The sequence below is a fragment of the Vulpes lagopus genome, chromosome 11 (assembly GCF_018345385.1).
Source record: "Vulpes lagopus strain Blue_001 chromosome 11, ASM1834538v1, whole genome shotgun sequence".
NCBI lineage: Eukaryota > Metazoa > Chordata > Mammalia > Carnivora > Canidae > Vulpes > Vulpes lagopus.
Window position 1 is genome coordinate 63,878,655 of NC_054834.1, and position 20,142 is coordinate 63,898,796.

General features: G+C 37.1%; 1 protein-coding gene across 1 annotated transcript; it reads right to left on the reverse strand.

Moving 5' to 3' along the window:
- Positions 1-4,000: 4,000 nt before the first annotated feature.
- On the reverse strand, positions 4,001-15,178 carry LOC121471607 (olfactory receptor 8K3-like). The gene is made up of 2 exons (XM_041722399.1): positions 14,242-15,178; positions 4,001-4,038 (listed from the first exon to the last, which is right to left on the reverse strand). The coding sequence occupies exons 1-2, from the start codon at positions 15,176-15,178 to the stop codon at positions 4,001-4,003; spliced, it is 975 nt and encodes a 324-aa protein (XP_041578333.1).
- Between the last annotated feature and the right edge of the window lie 4,964 nt (positions 15,179-20,142).

The following is a 20,142-nucleotide window of genomic DNA, read 5'->3' on the forward strand; positions in this document are numbered from 1 at the left end:
TATACTTAACAAACAAGTCAGATTATGTTCTCCCACAACCAGATTCTTTCTTAAATATGTGGTTTTTGTTGAATCAAAGATACTTTACTCCACACATCAAATATATGTCTCCTCAGGTTATATAACTGTGTGGCAATATTCCATATCTCTTTTCTCCTAATACCACATCTGTAAATAAATAGAAAGTTAAGTTTAAGGTGGAAAATTCAATAGCAACACTCACTTTAAGCAAAACATTTCTTGTTTCTTTGCTGCATGCAAAGCAGCTCTGTGCATGTGTCATTCCAGAACATAATATACTCAATAACTGTATCCTTGATTTAGCAAAGCAAAAAACAAAAAAGAAAGAAAAGAAAAGGGAAAAAAACCTACCAATAAGAATAATTATGGACTATGTACCATGAATTTGTGTAATTAGCTGTTAAAAATATATTTGCATATATCATTAAATCTTATTAATCATTTTTGTAAAGAAATGTTACTAGTGGCAAAGCTAGGATTGTTTTTTTTATTTTGATAAGTATATATCATTGATATAAGTATTTTTCTTATGTTTCCTAGGAGACTTTCTGAATTAAGTGTTTCTGATAAAGCTAGGTTAATTTTTTATACATATTTTTCAAGTTTGTTTTGAAAAGAAAAATTTTTTGAGTCTACTAAAATAATAGCATCTCTTGAAAAGAACTTCAAAAGTATACCTAATGTTAATCATTTATATTACAATTTGGCCAAGAAATCACATTGCAAATGTTTATAATTAGCTACTAAAATGATTTCAAGAGATATTCTATTGGTCTCTAACTGTTCAATTCGTCTTGAACTTACTTAAACCTGACTTGTGTTGAGACAAAAGGCATCTTGACATGAACTGTCAGTGTCCACCAGCAACTTATGGCCTGCCAGTTCACATCAGGGAATCTTTCCTTGTTTGATTTGTCACCCTGACAAAATGAACATCCAGAAGGGTAGAAACATTTTTTTTCCACATTGTGCAATTTAGTAGGTCTTTCTTGAAGAAGAAATCTGGTATTTCAAAGACACTTAAAAGGCTTCCTTTCTGGCATAGAGCCTTCTAAAATATCAATCCTACAAACTCTAAGGCAGAAACCTCTTACCAAAGTTAGCCTGCACCCTGTTCAGTCAGCAGAATTTTATTCCCTAATGAGCTCTGCTAGCTTCCCCATCTATTTAGCATTCTCACAATGTCATAAAATTTTTTAGAAAATTACTTTTACCGTTTCCATTCTTATTGATGTTTTAGAGTTTTATCTCTCATTTAAAGCTTATTGTTTATTGCACAGACGTATTGTCCATTTCTGAGGTTGTGAGTATGACACAAAATAAACTTACTTTGATTAAGCATATAAATTCTAAGACACAACATACCATCCAGATGACAAAACTACACTTTTCAAAGTATTTGTAAGAAACACACACATGTCACCTACATATACATACCCACATAGATATGTGCAGGAAATGATATTACAGACACTGTAATATTTCCATGCTCTACCTGAAAGAATAGTTCTCTCTTACATAATTCATTATTTTAAATTTGTAAATTAATTATACAGAAGCTGAATATGTACTTAATCCATTTTCCCCATTCCCTTTGTAACTTCTGAAATGCCCAGGAAAGAGTAGGTGTTCAAAAATATTTGCTGACTTACTGTTGGAATGAATGATGGAGATAAGAACGAGTGAATATAAAATCCATCTTAAAATTTTGAAATATGAGGTTTAGTCTTCAGGTCTGTCATTTATCTTTAATATGATTTTTAAGTTTAATAAAGAAGCATTGACCACTTGCTTACCATTCCCTAGAATATCCCTTACTTTAGAGCAGGACACACTGTTCTTTCTTCACTGTAGCGTTCCTAATATCAAACAAGGGTGTGGCACATTCCAGGCTTTACGTTTTGAGGTAACATATTGTGGGTCATAAAGAGGAAATACCAAAGATTTTCTTTAATGATTTATTTATTTATTCATGAGAGACACAGACTGAGAGAGAGAGAGAAACAGAGACACAGGCAGAGACACAGGCAGAGGGAGAAGCAGGCTCCCCACAGGGATCTTGATGCGGGACTCAATTCTGGTTTCCGGGAGCACGACCTGAGCCAAAGGCAAGTGCCCAACCGCTAAGCTACCCAGGTGTCCCTACCAAAAATTTTTATACACCTTAGGTTACCCATGAAAATGAATTGAAATCCTTGAGGTCCTTTCCAGATTCCAAGATTCCACAGGAAGTTTGTATTGTTCCTTCCCCTGTAATGTCATTTGTAGATTATCTGTTATGTACCAAAGTTAGCCTGCACCCTGTTCAGTCAGCAGAATTTTATTCCCTAATGAGCTCTGCTAGCTTCCCCATCTATTTAGCATTCTCACAATGTCATAAAATTTTTTAGAAAATTACTTTTTACCGTTTCCATTCTTATTGATGTTTTAGAGTTTTATCTCTCATTTAAAGCTTATTATTTATTGCATAAGAAATATTGCCCATTTCTTAAGTTGTGAGTATGAAATAAAATAAACTTACTTTGATTAAGGATATAAATTCTAAGACACAATAGTACCATCCTAGATTGTCTGTATGTGGCCAAAGTTCACCTGTACCCTGTTCAATCAACAGGACTTTATTCCCTGATGAGCTCTGCTAACTTCTCCATCTATTTAGCATTCCAACAATATAAAATTTAAAAAGATAAAAGTACTACTTTTACAGTTTCCATTCTCATTGATGCTTTATATAAGAGTTTGATCTCTCATTTAAAGCTTATTGTTTATTGCACAGGACGTATTGTCCATTTCTGAGGTTGTGAGTATGACACAAAATAAACTTACTTTGATTAAGCATATAAATTCTAAGACACAACAGTACCATCCAGATGACAAAACTACACTTTTCAAAGTATTTGTAAGAAACACACACATGTCACCTACATATACATACCCACATAGATATGTGCAGGAAATGATATTACAGACACTGTAATATTTCCATGCTCTACCTGAAAGAATAGTTCTCTCTTACATAATTCATTATTTTAAATTTGTAAATTAATTATACAGAAGCTGAATATGTACTAATCCATTTTCCCCATTCCCTCTACCTCATGTAGTTAATAGTTATATATGACCTTTTTGGTTTTTCCAAATCTATTTATTGATTTTTATTGTGATAAGAAACATATCATGAGATCAATACCCTTGACCAATACTTGAGTATACAATCAGTAATGATGATTAAAGCACAATATTTTATAACAAATCTCTACAACTCAATCATCTTGCAGAAGTGAAGCTTCCTACCAATTGAATACAATTGACTTTACATGGACACATTAGCCAGTTTTTATTTTGTTTTGTTTTTTTAGAAAGAAGGGTAAGAGAGAGACGGAAAGAAACATTTATTTTCCCCCCAGATTATTTATTTACTCATGAGAGACACAGAGAGAGGCAACACAGGCAGAGGGAGAAGCAGGATCCCTGCAGGGAGCACAAAGCAGAACTCAATCCCAGGACCCCAGGATCACAACCTGAGCCAAGGCAGACACTCAAACACTGAGCTATCCAGGTGTCCCACAGTCCCACATTAACCACATTAGCCAGTTGATTGACTTTCACCATAGAATGCCTTTTTCTTGTAAAATTGAATCTCCATTTACCCTTTCATCCTTCTATTAATCCTGGTTTGATCCCATCTCGTTATCTGTTTTGGTACATTTAAATCTTATTTACACTGTGTCATTCATATGCAGGTTTTTACTGGTTAACTATATATGAATTTACCTCTTAACAGAATGGCATAATTTTGCAGGTATTTAAATTAATGTATATTATACGCCAAATGTCTCTTTCCGCAAGTTCACTTAGAGTAGGACAGGTACGTAGAAATCAATCTCTAAATATATATTGAATTCATCTAGTTTTGCTTTTACCTGTGAAAGAATACATAACTAGGTTTAATATTGATAGGAACCACATGGTATGATAATTAAGAGAAGATATTGCATACTTTTTGCCACTTCCTTTGTCCTGCATATTTGACATCTTTGTTCCTCAAAAGCTATATAGGTAAAGGGATTTAGTGTGAGGATTAGAAGAGTGCAAAATAGGCACACCACTTTCAATGTCAAAGGAATGACTGGACTCATGTTGCATGTATATAAATATCAAAATCCCATAGAGCACTGTAGCCACTGTCAGGTGGGACCTACAGGTGGGAAAAGTCTTGTGTCTACCTTCAGCTGAGTTCATCCTGACAATGGCTACCGGGATCACCAGGTAAGAACTATCAGAAGAAAAAAAATTTTCAAATAAAAACTGGAAAATCAAAATCATCATTCAATTTTATGCATATTTGAGCAGAGCAAAGACAACAAAGGGAGACAGTGATAGTATAAATGATTGATGACATTGTGGTCACAGAAGCATATGTATTTTTTTGTCTGGCTTCTTTTAGCTGATGTGTTGTTATAGGTAGTTCTAGAGTGCTCATTCTCATGTCTGTGGACAGATCCATTTTATGTATATACCACAAATCAGTTATTCATGGTGCTATAATCAAATGTTAGAATTGGGTAGCCCAAGTGGCTCAGCGGTTTAGTGCCACCGTCGGCCCAGGGTGTGATCCTGGAGACCTGGGATGGAGTCCCATGTCAGGCTCCCTGCATGGAGCCTGCTTCTTCCTCTGCCTGGGTCTGTGCCTATGTCTTTCATGAATAAATAAATAAAATCTAAAAAAAAAAAAAACAAATATTAAAATTGATCTGAATTTGCAGTTTTATGACGAGGGATATAAACATTCCATTTCATATGATGTTTTGATGAGCATGAAGCTTTCTTTTTCACACCGTTGCATTATAAAAAAAATAAGATTTGGATTTTTGTAATGTATTTATGAAAGAGAGTCATTTATACTTTATAAAAAATATTGCCCTGATACACAGACACAATTTCCTGAAAGCAGTACTTAAAACTCTGCCTCCCTCGGCCTTCACATCCACACTACTATTTAATCGAGATCAGCTTAAACTTGGATGTGTTTTTATTTGAGTATATGCTTCACACTGAAAGTTTTGAGTAGTAGGATATACATATTATCATTAATAAATACTACCTGATGAGTTTGCAGTGTTTATTTGATGTGCATTCCTATTTGAAAGCAAATACTTACGGTTGCTTAATATCCCTGTCTACACTCAGTATTTTCCATCATTTTCTTCACAGGTTCTTTTTTTTTAAATAATAAATCTATTTTTTATTGGTGTTCAATTTACCAACATACAGAATAACACCCAGTGCTCATCCCGTCAAGTTCCCCCCTCAGTGCCCGTCACCCATTCACCCCCACCCCCCACACTCCTCCCCTTCCAAAACCACCCCTAGTTCGTTTCCCAGAGTTAGGAGTCTTTATGATCTGTCTCCCTTTCTGATATTTCCCACACATTTCTTCTCCCTTCCCTTCTATTCCCTTTCACTATTATTTATATTCCCCAAATGAATGAGAACATACAATGTTTGTCCTTCTCCGATTGACTTACTTCACTCAGCATAATACCTTCCAGTTCCATCCACGTTGAAGCAAATGGTGGGTATTTGTAATTTCTAATGGCTGAGTAATATTCCATTGTATACATAAACCACATCTTCTTTATCCATTCATCTTTCAATGGACACCGAGGATCCTTCCATAGTTTGGCTATTGTGGACATTGCTGCTAGAAACATTGGAGTGCAGATGTCCCTATGTTTCATTGCATCTGAATCTTTGGGGTAAATCCCCAACAGTGCAATTGCTGGGTTGTAGGGCAGGTCTATTTTTAACTCTTTGAGGAACCTCCACACAGTTTTCCAGAGTGGCTGCACCAATTCACATTCCCACCAACAGTGTAAGAGGGTTCCCTTTTCTCCACATCCTCTCCAACATTTGTGGTTTCCTGCCTTGTTAATTTTGCCCATTCTCACTGGTGTGAGGTGGTATCTCATTGTGGTTTTGATTTGTATTTCCCTGATGGCAAGTGATGCAGAGCATTTTCTCATGTGCATGTTGGCCATGTCTGTCTTCCTCTGTGAGATTTCTCTTCATGTCTTTTGCCTATTTCATGATTGGATTGTTTGTTTCTTTGGTGTTGAATTTAATAAGTTCTTTATAGATCTTGGAAACTAGCCCTTTATCTGATAGGTCATTTGCAAATTGTCCAATATTCCCAGCACCATTTATTGAAGAGACTGTCTTTCTTCCAATGGATAGTCTTTCCTCCTTTGTTGAATATTAGTTGACCATAAAGTTCAGGTTCTACTTCTGGGTTCTCTATTCTGTTCCGTTGATCTATGTGTCTGTTTTTGTGCCAGTACCACACTGTCTTGATGACCACAGCTTTGTAGTACAACCTGAAATCTGGCATTGTGATGCCCCCAGCTATGGTTTTCTTTTTTAATATTCCCCTGGCTATTCGGGGTCTTCTCTGATTCCACAAAGATCTTAAAATAATTTGTTCTAACTCTCTGAAGAAAGTCCATGGTATTTTGATAGGGATTGCATTAAACGTGTAAATTGCCCTGGGTAACATTGACATTTTTACAAAATTAATTCTGCCAATCCATGAGCATGGAATATTTTTCCATCTTTTTGTGTCTTCCTCAATTTCTTTCAGAAGTGTTCTGTAGTTTTTAGGGTATAGATCCTTTACCTCTTTGGTTAGGTTTATTTCTAGGTATCTTATGCTTTTGGGTGCAATTGTAAATGGGATTGACTCCTTAATTTCTCTTTCTTCAGTCTCATTGTTAGTGTATAGAAATGCCATTGATTTCTGGGCATTGATTTTGTATCCTGCCACGCTACCAAATTGCTGTATGAGTTCTAGCAATCTTGGGGTGGAGGCTTTTGGGTTTTCTAGGTAGAGTATCATGTCATCAGCGAAGAGGGAGAGTTTGACTTCTTCTTTGCCAATTTGAATGCCTTTAATATCTTTTTGTTGTCTGATTGCTGAGGTTGGACTTCCAGTACTATGTTGAATAGCAGTGGTGAGAGTGGACATCCCTGTCTTGTTCCTGATCTTAGGGGAAAAGCTCCCAGTGCTTCCCCATTGAGCATTATATTTGCTGTGGGCTTTTCGTAGATGGCTTTTAAGATGTTGAGGAATGTTTCCTCTATCCCTATACTCTGAAGAGTTTTGATCAGGAATGGATGCTGTATTTTGTTAAATGCTTTCTCTGCATCTATTGAGAGGATCATATGGTTCTTGGTTTTTCTCTTGCTGATATGATGAATCACATTGATTGTTTTATGAGTGTTGAACCAGCCTTGTGTCCCGGGACTAAATCCTACTTGGTCATGGTGAATAATTTTCTTAATGTATTGTTGGATCCGATTGGATAGTATCTTGTTGAGAATTTTGCATCCATGTTCATCAGGGATATTGGTCTGTAATTCTCCTTTTTGGTGGGGTCTTTGTCTGGTTTTGGAATTAAGGTGATGCTGGCCTCATAGAACGAGTTTGGAAGTACTCCATCTCTTTCTGTTTTTCCAAACAGCTTTAGTAGAATAGGTATGGATTCTTCTTTAAACGTTTGATAGAATTCCCCTGGGAAGCCATCTGGCCCTGGACTTTTGTGTCTTGGGAGGTTTTTGATGACTGCTTCAATTTCCTCCCTGGTTATTGGCCTGGTCAGGTTTTCTATTTCTTCCTGTTCCAGTTTTGGTAGTTTGTGGCTTTCCAGGAGTGCGTCCATTTCTTCTAGATTGCCTAATTTATTGGCGTATAGCTGTTCATAATATGTTTTTAAAATCGTTTGTATTTCCTTGGTGTTGGTAGTGATCTCTCCTTTCTCATTCATGATTTTATTAATTAGTCTTCTCTCTCTTCTTTTAATAAGGCTGGCTAATGGCTTATCTATCTTATTAATTCTTTCAAAGAACCAACTCCTGGTTTTGTTGATCTGTTCCACAGTTCTTCTGGTCTCGATTTCGTTGAGTTCTGCTCGAATCTTAATTAACTCTCTCCTTCTGCTGGGTGTAGGATCTATCTGCTGTTTTTTCTCTAGCTCCTTTATGTGTAAGTTTACCTTTTGTATTTGAGTTCTTTACAGTTTTTGAATGGATGCTTGTTTTGCGATGTATTTCCCCCTTAGGACTGCTTTTGGTGTGTCCCAAAGATTTTGAATGGTTGTATCTTCATTCTCATTAGTTTCCATGAATCTTTTTAATTCTTCCTTAATTTCCTGGTTGACCTTTTCATCTTTTAGCAGGAATGTCCTTAACCTCCACGTGTTTGTGGTCCTTCCAAACTTCTTGTTGTGATTTAGTTCTAATTTCAAGGCATTATGGTGAGAATATGCAGGGGATGATCCCAATGTTTTGGTATTGGTTCAGCCGATTTGTGACCCAGTATGTGGTCTATTCTGGAGAAAGTTCCATGTGCAATTGAGAAGAATGTATATTTAGTTGAGTTTGGATGTAAAGTTCTGTAAATATCTGTGAAATCCATCTGGTCCAGTGTTTCATTTAAAGCTCTCGTTTCTTTGGAGATGTTGTGCTTAGAAGACCTATCGAGGGTAGAAAGAGCTAGATTGAAGTCACTAAGTATAAGTGTATTATTATCTAAGTATTTCTTCACTTTGGTTATTAATTGATTTAAATATTTGGGAGCTCCCACATTCGGGGCATATATATTGAGGATTGTTAAGTCCTCTTGTTGGATAGATCCTTTAAGTATGAGATAGTGTCCCTCACATCATCTCACATCTCTCGTCTTTGGGGTAAATTTCAGTTTATCTGATATAAGGATGGCTACCCTTGCTTTCTTTTGAGGACCATTTGAATGGTAAATGGTTCTCCAACCTTTTATTGGTTCTCCAACCTATTCTCCTATACCTGAAGGCTGTAGGTGTCCTTGTGTCTAAAATGAGTCTCTTGTAGACAGCATTAGATGGGTCCTCTTTTTTTTATCCAGTCTGACACCCTGCGCCTTTTGATGGGGTCATTAAGCCCATTCACGTTCAGAGTAAGTATTGAAAGATATGAGTTTAGTGTCATCATAATACCTATTCAGTCCTTGTTTTTGTGGATTGTTCCACTGGACTTCTTCTTAAAGGGGAATTTTAAGAGTCCCCCTTAAAATTTCTTGCAGAGCTGGTTTGGTGGTCACATATTCTTTCAGTTCCTGCCTGTCTTGGAAGCTCTTTATCTCTCCTTCCATTCTGAATGAGAGCCTTGCTGGATAAAGTATTCTTGGTTACATGTTTTTCTCATTTAGGATCCTGAATATATCCTGCCAGCCCTTTCTGGCCTGCCAGGTGTCTGTGGAGAGGTCTGCTGTTACTCTAATACTCCTCCCCATAAAAGTCAGGCATTTCTTGTCTCTTGGTGCTTTAAGGATCTTCTCTTTATCTTTGGAATTTGCTAGCTTAACTATTAAATGTCGAGGTGTTGAACGGTTTTTATTGATTTTAGGGGGGGATCTCTCTATTTCCTGAATCTGAATGCCTTTTTCCTTTCCCCGATTAAGAAAATTTTCAGCTACGATTTGTTCAAATACACATTCTGGCCCTCTGGCCCTTTCGGCGCCCTCAGGAACCCCAATTAAACGTAGGTTTTTCTTCTTCAGGCTGTCATTTATTTCCCTTAATCTATCCTCATGGTCTCTTAATTGTCTGTCTCTTTTTTCCTCAGTTTCCCTCTTTGCCATCAACTTGTCTTCTATGTCACTCACTCATTCTTCCACCTCATTAACCCTCGTCGTCGTTAGGACTTCTAGCTTGGATTGCGTCTCATTCAGTTGGTTTTTAATTTCTGCCTGATTGGATCTAAATTCTGCAGTCATGAAGTCTCTTGAGTCCTTTATGCTTTTTTCTAGAGCCACCAGTAGCTGTATAATAGTGCTTCTGAATTGGCTTTCTGACATTGAATTGTAATCCAGATTTTGTAACTCTGTGGGAGAGAGGACTGTTTCTGATTCTGTCTTTTGAGGTGAAGTTTTCCTTGCAGTCATTTTGCTCAGTGCAGTGTGTCCAAAAAAAAGTTGTATTGGGAAAAGGAGAAAAAGAGAGAGAAAGAAGGAAAGAAAAGAGAAAAAGAAAAAAGAAACAGATAAGAAAAAAAGAAAAAAAAGAAGAAAAAGAGAAAGAAAAAGAAAGGAAAAAAAGGGTGGGGGAAGGAAACAAATCAAAAAGCAAAAAGAAAACAAAAAAAAAAAAGAAAAAGAAAACAACAACAACAACAAAAAACCACGGGGGAGTATCTTCTGATTCTGTATACTGTAAGTCCCTTGACTTCCCCTGGAATTGCTCCGTCTAGCTGGTCTTCTGGGGGAGGGGCCTGCTGTGCTGATTCTCAGGTGTTAGCTCTTGGGGGAGCTGCTCTGCCCCTGCCTGGTGCAGGGCTCAGGGGGGGTTGTTCACCCCGTGAGGCCCCAGGAGGAACAACTGCAGTGGCGGGGCCAGCTCTGGAGCCCTGGAGTCAGCTCCCACAGTAACTCCGGGGCTCTCCGTCTGCAGGGCCTGGAGGCTCCGGGGCGGGGCCGCTGATCTGCTCAGCTCGGGGCAGGAGCGTCCTCGCTGTCCTGGGCCCTCCCGGCCTCTGCCTGTCCCGGGGGAGGCCGGATCCTGGGCTGTGTCCCGGCGCCCTGTGCTCTGGGGCCTGCACTGTTGGATTCGCGCTCCCGCCCCGCAGCCCCCTCTGCGGAGCCGCCGCCCGGGCCCCTCCGAGCTGCTCCGGGTCCCGCCGAGCGCTGCAGCCCTTAGGGAGCTCGGCGCACTCTCCCGGGGCGCAGGTGCCTGTTAGTGTCCCAGGGAGCCCGAGGGCATCGCCGCCCTCCTGGGTCCTGCTCTAACTCCCTGCAGGCACCTTTCCTCCCGGGAAGGTTGGTGCAGCTCCTGCTCCTCCGGGGCGGGGCTCTCCTGTCCTGGGGACACTCGCCCCGGCCTCAGCCCGGCTCCTCGCGGGCCCCTCCCCCTTGGAGGCCTTTTGTTTCATTATTTCTTTTTCCCCGTCTTCCTACCTTGATAGAAGTGCGAACTCTTCTCACTGTAGCGTTCCAGCTGGTCTCTCTTTAAATCTCAGGTCTCTCTTTAAATCTCGAATTCGTAGATTTTCAGGATGATTTGAAGTTTTTCTAGGTAATTTCGTGGGGACAGGTGACTTGGGGACCCTACTCTTCCCCCGTCTTGCCCCTCCTCTCTCCTCACAGGTTCTTACCTGTGAAAATGTGCAAGGCATCATTGTGGTTTTGGTTTGTACTATTCTAATGCTGAATGCAATTGAAAATCTTTATGTTTAATGGCAACTTAGATATTTTCTTGAAACATGATTGTTAATATCATTTGTCACCTTTGTATTGTATTTCATGTAAATTCTTTATGGATTTGTAAGAGGCACAATGGCAAGATCTCCATGTTTTGTAGGACCAAATAATATTCCATTCCATACATATTCCACATCCTCTTTATCAACTCATCTATCAAGGGCTACTTGGGTTGCTTCTGTATCATGGCTACTGTAAATAATATTGCAATGGACATAAGAATGCACATATCTTTTAAAATTAGCATCTTTATGTTCTTTGGGTAAATACACAGCAGTGAAATTACTTGATTATATGGTATTTCTGATTTGAATTTTTAGAAGGACATCTATATTACTCCTTTAGGGACTATGACAATTAGGAAAATGTTTTCTTATATACTAAACCTTTAAAATATATAATGAAATCCAGTTGTGCTACACCTGTCATTTTGTTCTCTTTTTTCAAGATTATCTTTATATTTTAGGCATTTTGCCTTTCTGAGTAAATTTTAGAGTCATCTCCATAATTCTAAAAGAATGAAGAAAAGACAAAGAAGGAATGACGAAAGGAAGGAAGAATTTAAAAATTTAAAATAGTTCTAAAAATAATTTAAAAACCTGATCTAGCTTTAAAGGAATTCATAACTGTTATTGGAATACCTCTGTGTTCTTTCTTCTTCTAAGATAGTCTAGATCCTTTTTTTTTAATTAGTATTTTTTTAATTCTACAGAAACATATAAATATTTAAATTTATAGCAAAAGAACAATTGTACCATTCAGTAATGCTTACAATTTTTAAAATTACACATGATTCTTAAAATCAACCTGAGTAGCACAAAATACTGTTGGATTCTGAATGTCACTGTATTAAATGCATTGAATAATTTAGGGGAAACTAACCACATGACATTTATTCATCCAAATAATGGTATGGTATATGTAACATTATGTCTTCCTTAATAATTTAACAAGGTTTTGTAGTATCCAACAGGAAAATCATACAAATCGTTCACTAAAATTTTTCTAAGGTATTATAAAGTTTTATTTCAATTAAATTTTTAGTTTTAAATTATATATATATATATATATACATATATATATATACATATATATATATATATATATATATATATATATTTACTTTTTTGGTACTTGTAGTAAAAAAAAACAAACAAAAACATAAAAACCCCAGATGTCTTAAATGCTGACCTTATATGCACCAATCTTGCAGAACTCAGGTATTATTTCTAATGTTTCAGAAATAAGCAATTTTGAATTGTTGCTGTACACATTTATGCTATGTAAAATAATCACACTTTTATTTCTGCTTTCCTTTTTTTTTATAAGTTTATTTGTTATTGGTGTTCAATTTACCAACATACAGAATAACACCCAGTGCTCATCCTGTCAAGTTCCCCCTCAGTGCCCGTCACCCATTCACTCCCACCCCCTGCCCTCCTCCCCTTCCACCACCCCTAGTTCATTTCCCAGAGTTAGGAGTCTTTATGTTCTGTCTCCCTTTCTGATATTTCCCACACATTTCTTATCCCTTCCCTTATATTCCCTTTTACTATTATTTATATCCCTGAAATGAATGAGAACATATAATGTTTGTCCTTCTCCGATTGACTTACTTCACTCAGCATAATACCCTCCAGTTCCATCCACATTGAAGCAAATGGTGGGTATTTGTCTTTTTTAAAGGCTGAGTAATATTCCATTGTATACATAAACCACATCTTCTTTATCCATTCATCTTCCCATGGACACCGAGGCTCCTTCCACAGTGTGGCTACTGTGGACATTGCTACTATAAACATCCAGGTGCAGGTGTCCCGGTGTTTCATTGCATCTGAATCTTTGGGGTAAATCCCCAGCAGTGCAATTGCTGGGTTGTAGGGCAGGTCTATTTTTAACTCTGAGGAACCTCCACACAGTTTTCCAGAGTGGCTGCACCAGTTCACAATCCCACCAACAATGTAAGAGGGTTCCCTTTTCTCCACATCCTCTCCAACATTTGTGGTTTCCTGCCTTGTTAATTTTCCCCATTCTCACTGGTGTGAGGTGGTATCTCATTGTGGTTTTGATTTGTATTTCCCTGATGGCAAGTGATGCAGAGCATTTTCTCATGTGCTTGTTGGCCATGTCTATGTCTTCCTCTGTGATATTTCTCTTCATGTCTTTTGCCCATTTCATGATTGGATTGTTTGTTTCTTTGGTGTTGAGTTTAATAAGTTCTTCATAGATCTTGGAAACTAGTCCTTTATCTGATACGTCATTTGCAAATATCTTCTCTCATTCTGTAGGTTGTCTTTGAGTTTTGTTGACTGTATCCTTTGCTGTGCAAAAGCTTCTTATCTTGATGAAGTCCCAATAAGCATACACAGGCTCACATATCAACACGTAACAGACTGAGATGCAACCCACCACAATGGGATAAAGTGGGATAAATGGGATAAAGTTAAAGTGTTAGTTCTTAAGGCAGACATTGTTGATTATTCATTGATGTGCATATTCCTTACACAAAGAACATTAAGCTCCATCTTCTCTGTGCCATTTGCCAGTATGGTGGGCATATTTATTTCATATTTAATAAAAGACATAAAAATATGATAAAAAGATTATCAGGGCATGATGTATTTTAAAGAAAACAAACAGAGCAAACCAAAACTTGCCTTCAGTTGCAAAATAAGTACTTAGTAATATGGGAATAGTGGTCTGGACTTGTCTTAGCACTTAAACCAAAGCTGGCATGAGAAGAATGATCACTACTGGAATACCTATGCGTTAAATACAGGAAAAGCATTTCTAGCCTTCCACGACTTCTACACATTACTCCTTTCTAAAGCCAATGACATGTCCTAAACAGAAGTCTGTAACCTATTTTATTACAGGTACTGCCTATATTGATCTCTACATAGGCAGTTTATGCAGGTTTTTCCATATTCTATGAAGGGCACCTTTTACCTCTTTGTTCCTTAGGCTGTAGATAATGGGATTCAGCATAGGGATTATCAAAGTGTAAAATATAGAGGCGATTTTATCAGTATCAAAGGAATGACTGGATTTGGGCTGCACGTACATGAAGAAGAGAGTGACATACAATACAACAACCACCGTCAGGTGGGATCCACAGGTGGAGAAGGCCTTGAGCCTTCCCTCTGCAGAGTTCATCCTAAGGATGGCCATAAGGATGAGGATGTAGGACACAAGCACTATGAGAAAGGAGGAAATCAAATTAAATGCTGAAAAGATCAGTATTATCAACTCAATGTCATCTGTGCTTGAGCACAGCAAAGTTAACAAGGGAAGACTATCACAGTAAAAATGTCTAATGACATTATGTCCACAGAAGGATGCCATAAAAATCTTGATGGTGATTATCAGAGAGAGACAGGCACTGTAGACATAAGGGATTGTTATCAGCCCCCAGCACACCCTTTGTGACATAACAATGGTGTAGAGCAGAGGGTTACAGATGGCCACATAACGGTCATAGGCCATTGCAGACAGATTGAAAAGCTCACTGATGATGAACAAGATGAAGAAAGCCAGCTGCGTAGCACACCAGTTATAGGGGATTGTATTTTGATCAGCTACAAAATTTACTAACATTTTGGGTGCCACAGCTGATGAGTAGCCAAGATCAATGAAAGCCAGGTGTCTGAGGAAGAAGTACATGGGTGTTTGGAGCCTGGAGTCCACCTTGGTGAGGATGATCATGCCCAGGTTGCCCACCACTGAAACTGTGTAGATGACGAGGAAAAACCCAAAGAAGGGAGCCTGCAGCTCAGGATGGTCGGTGATTCCCATTAGGATGAATTCTGTTAGCACTGTTAGATTTTGTTCATCCAGGCCATAAAGTGAAATTGCTGTGGGAACAACCATCGCAAGAGTCATAGGGATTCAGAAGACAACATCTGTGGATCAGATTGGTCCAATTTTTTCAATTGGTTAATTTAAAATAGGACTCACCTCGACACTGAACCTGGAACCAAAATAGGAGGTATTACAACCTATGATATACAGTAGTCAGTTTATTTATTTGTGCTGTTTGCTGGCTATTGTTACCAAGTCACTATCATCCATTTATGGTCTGTCAACAGGTATCATTAGACACATTTGGTCTTAAGTGGTAAACCTGATATCTTTTTAGATATGCTTTTACTTAACTTATCTATAATTGGTTAACACATAATAGTTAGGAAAGTATTCTAATATAAGTAAAAGCCCTTGCTTCTGGTCCTTGAAATTTTATCCCAAGCTTTGTCCCAAAGAAAACCATGATTAATTCATGCAGTAGACTTTGGTTTACTTTTATCATTGTAGCTCTGCATATTTAAGACCATTCTCTTTCCACCATTCATATCATTTTTAAAACTATATTTTCAGGATGCCTGGGTGGCTTAGCAGTTGAGCATCTGTCTTTGGCTCAGAGCGTGATATCGGGGTTCTGGGATTGAGTCCCACATCAGGCTCCCTGTGAGGAGTCTGCTTCTCTCTCTGCCTTTGTCTCTGCCTCTTTGTTAGTCTCTTATAAATAAGTAAATAAAATCTTAAAAAAATAAAACTGTATTCTCATTCTCTTATGCTTTTATATGTTTTAAAGAGTGTTTATAATTTGTATATAATAGACAATAATTTAGCACTTTTACAGAAGTCCCAACTAGTGCATTCTAATGCACATAGATATCTTTTATTTCCCATAGAGTAGTGCATGTGGATTCTCAACACTTGGGTGTTAACTCTTTCAGTGTGTGATTATTGCTATTTTTCATTCCAGATAAGGCCACATCTAGAAGTTATTCAATACGGCAAAAAATAAAAATAAAGTGGTCCTTCCCATATTTGCCTTAACTTACCCCTAATATCTCAGAGGTAGGCGTAATGTAATTAGATTTCTCTAGCACATTTTTTAAAGGATTTTATTTATTCATGAGACACACACGGAGAGAGAGAGAGAGAGAGAGAGAGACAGAGACAGAGATAGAGACGGAGACAGAGACAGAGACAGAGGCAGAAGGAGAAGCAGGCTCCATGCAGGGACTGCAACATGGAACAGGATCCCAGGTCTCCAGAATCATGTCCTGGGCTGAGGGTGGCACTAAACCGCTCAGCTACCCAGGCTGCCTGGTCGAGCACATTTTAAGGAAAAAGTCATTAAATTGTATTTGTTGATGTATCTCCTAAAATCATCCAGTAAGCTGCTATAAATGTACTCACCCTACCAAGAAAAATATCACTCCAACAGTGGGTGTGCTATCTCAAATTCAATACAGGCTGGCAAATCACATTGCCTGAAGCAGATGAATGAAAGACATACATAGTAGTGGGAAATGAGGAGAAAGACATATAGCATGATTCAGTAGAAGTATTTACTTTGTATTTGTTTAAATGGCATGGATCAGGACAAATGATTACTTGATCCAGATAAAGCCAACAGGGCATGGCTTTGGGAGAAATGGAATACACTTATATATTTTAATTTAAATCCTATTCTTACACCTTTATTTCATCTTCTATCAACTATAGGTGAAATATTTCTTGTAAATTCAGTTTATTTAAGGATTGCACTTTATCTACCTCTTCTTTTCCAAGTCTGTTTTCCTTCAGATTGTTTTCAAAAGTAGGTACTTCCAAAGTTTTACGGGGGAAAAAAATCATCTGATTTCATTACAAAGTCTTCTAAAGTATTAAAATGAGGACTACATTGTGACTCATTCTAGGAGACCCTAAATCCTGATTTAAACATACACATACTTGTATATGCAAATTATAATATTTTGTTATATTTATATATGTTAAATCTCACTAAATATTTGGGCCTATAATTTCACTTATGCAGCTGTAAAACTGTAAACAATATTAATATACCATTGATATATGTTTAAAAATGCCTAAGAGTGATAAAACACTTGTTCAAGCTGGGTTGATCCTATGTTTGGCTGGACAGTTTTCTTCTGGAAAATCTGTAATCAGATTTTACCACATCATCAAAAAGAATTAGGGGATAAATGAGCATCTGAATAGATGATGAATTAATACCAGTTAGAATGGACAAAAGCAACTAAAATTAAGAATAAAAGTGAAATCCCATATTGATGGAATATTTTATAGAAACAAAACCTACTCCTAAAGAGAGAAAAATTCAAACCTTTTAGGGACGCATTATAGAAATCCTAAGTAAATTAATAGAAACTCAATGTCCTGGATTGCACAACCTGATGTGACAAAATGTTACTTGTGTTGAAATTGATCTATTTATTCAATGACCTTACAATAAAAAATCACTAAGGATATTTATAGATTTTGATATGGGTTTCAAATACATTTTGAAAATGCAAACTGTTAAGAAGAAGCAAGACACTTTTGAAGGGACTTGTTTTACCAGATAATAAAACTTTTGCTGGATTTCTTGAGATGATATGGTAGACATCAATGAAAAAGAATGGGAACCTCGGGCAAAGACCCATGCATGCAAAGAACTGTAATATATGAGAAAAGGGGCATGTCAGGACAGGCATGAAAAAATGGTCTTCACTGGATCTGGGGAAGGTGATCATCCCTACAAAGGATGATGAACTTGGATGTTCTGTTCATCTCACACAAAAATCAACTGTAGACTTGTCAAGGACATCATGTCATAAGAAACTGTTCACAATTCATAACCTTAAAAACTAAAAGCTCTGGATGCCCTTAAAAAAGGAAATTTTCAAAAAATAGAATAGCAATTTAACATTATTTTGACAGATGAAACTACTTCACAAAATTTACTCTGTCCAAAAACCTATTCAAATTAACAAAATATTCACAGCGAAGCAATTTGAAACATCCATTAGCAGCAATCAAACAAACGAAAAACTCTAATGCTTTCAGCTACAAAAATTATACCCCAGAGGACTATTCCATAGCAGTTTGTAGAGTTGGCAAATCTCTTCATCTCAATATGCATTTTATTGTGATTTTTACAAATGCCTGCAGTTCCCCTGAAACTCATTTGAGTGAATATTTATGTGGTACTCCTTCCCCCAACCCTACCCAAGCACTGTCTGGAAAAAGCAAGGGAATTGAGCATCAAACCTGACCCTTCTCAGATGGAAGCAGGAACTCAGAACAGTTCCAGGGCCTGGGGTTAGACAGGGAGCCCATGGGTGGGAATACCTAATCTCAATCAATATTCTATAACTTTTTGTAAATAGCCTCAGCAGAGATTAATGGGTTGGTCCAATTGAGAACATTGCAATCCCATTAAAAGGAGAGAGGGATGCAGAGGTGAGGGAGGGACAGTGGAGGATCCTAAGCTGAGGTTGCAAAAGCGCTTACTTCCCCCTTCATGATGTGTATTGTCTAGAATCTCAATCTAAATGTAGAGATAATCAGAAATAGAAATGAGGTCCCTTACCACCTTTAGAGAACATACTAATAGTGGTAAACATATATCTTAGCTCTAAGAAATCTAGTTAGGAAAAGAGATGATTAATATACGTGATGTACTGAGTTGGCATTGGTGACAATACTCATATGTGTTCCTTAAATTGAACAAGGAATCAAGAATCATCACTGCAGGTAATCTAGCAATCATATCGGTGGCCGCTACTCACCTTAAGTGGGGACTGGCTTCCTATTTCCCTATATGATTACCAGCCTGACTACAGTGGGAAGAATTTATGAGCATCTCCTCTATTTGAGAAACTCCCCTGGGAACTTGAATGCAATCCTCAGTTATTCCCAAAGCATCTGAGAGCAGGAAATGATGTCACTCATCTTTGCTAATTATTCCATGAGTTTTATTCCATATTGAGGTAATATATTATATATACATAAAATATAATGTTATATATATACAAATATGAACATATATATGAAGTCACATATATATACATGAAATTTACTTTGCTTCTAATTTGCTATTTTTGTTGTTTTACTGAAATATCTGCTTTTAAATAGATCATTTCTCAGATACATGCTTTATTCATCTAGAAATTACATAAAATTTCAGCATTTTCCACAAAAGCTTCTTCCATGTGTTATATCTGAGGATTAACAAAACTATTTAAACATGTCCTATAGTGTGTTAGAAGATTCAGAAGGAATAAAAATTATGAATATGTGTGTAACTCCTATTTTTTTTCTTTTTCTAATCTAAGGGCTAAAATTGAGTTAGTGATAATGTAATTCTACACCCGAGCAGCACACTGAAACTAATTTCCCGTGTCCGTTTCTAGTTTTCTTCCCCATAGGTACCTCTTTCACAAAAGCTGATGTATGTCCTTAAAATTGAATATAGCTTTATAAAGTAAAATAATGTATGTTTTAAAGTGCACAATATGTTATATATAACTCATTTGGATATCTGATGGTTTTCACTCAACTATATGTTTTTGAATTATATTCATTTTATTACATGCATACCGATATTTTGCTGACTCTGAATAAAATTGTTACACTCTCATTCTACCCCCCATTTACTATAGGTTTGCTCTAATTCTAATAGGCATTTAGAGAGATACCGACCTTTGGATTCTCCATATATTATCACAATTAAGAACTTTGAGTGTGGTTCTTGCTAACCCATGAATGCACATGTCTACAATGTATCTTGCATTCACGACTGGGGAAAAATAAGTACAGTTAATTGATTTAAATAAATTAGTTCTAAATAAAGATTTCTTTCATTAATGTGTATTCCACCCTCACTATTCTAGTGTTTTCAGACCCTGGACATCCAACTTATGAATATGCACCACCTGTACAAATGGTAAAAGTTGCAACAAATAATTACATGAAATTTAGCTTGACAGAGCTAAATGGTTTCACTTGTTTTAATACATTATTTTTTCAAGGAATCCAAA

Bases quoted from the DNA above. Each gene is read 5' to 3' on its own strand.
- LOC121471607 (XM_041722399.1), bottom strand. From the start codon at position 15,178: ATGGTTGTTCCCACAGCAATTTCACTTTATGGCCTGGATGAACAAAAT. The intron at 4,039-14,241 runs ATAGAATATGGA...AATATGCAGGAC, and splicing joins AGAGGTAAAAGGTGCCCTTC to AAAGGAAGTGGCAAAAAGTA.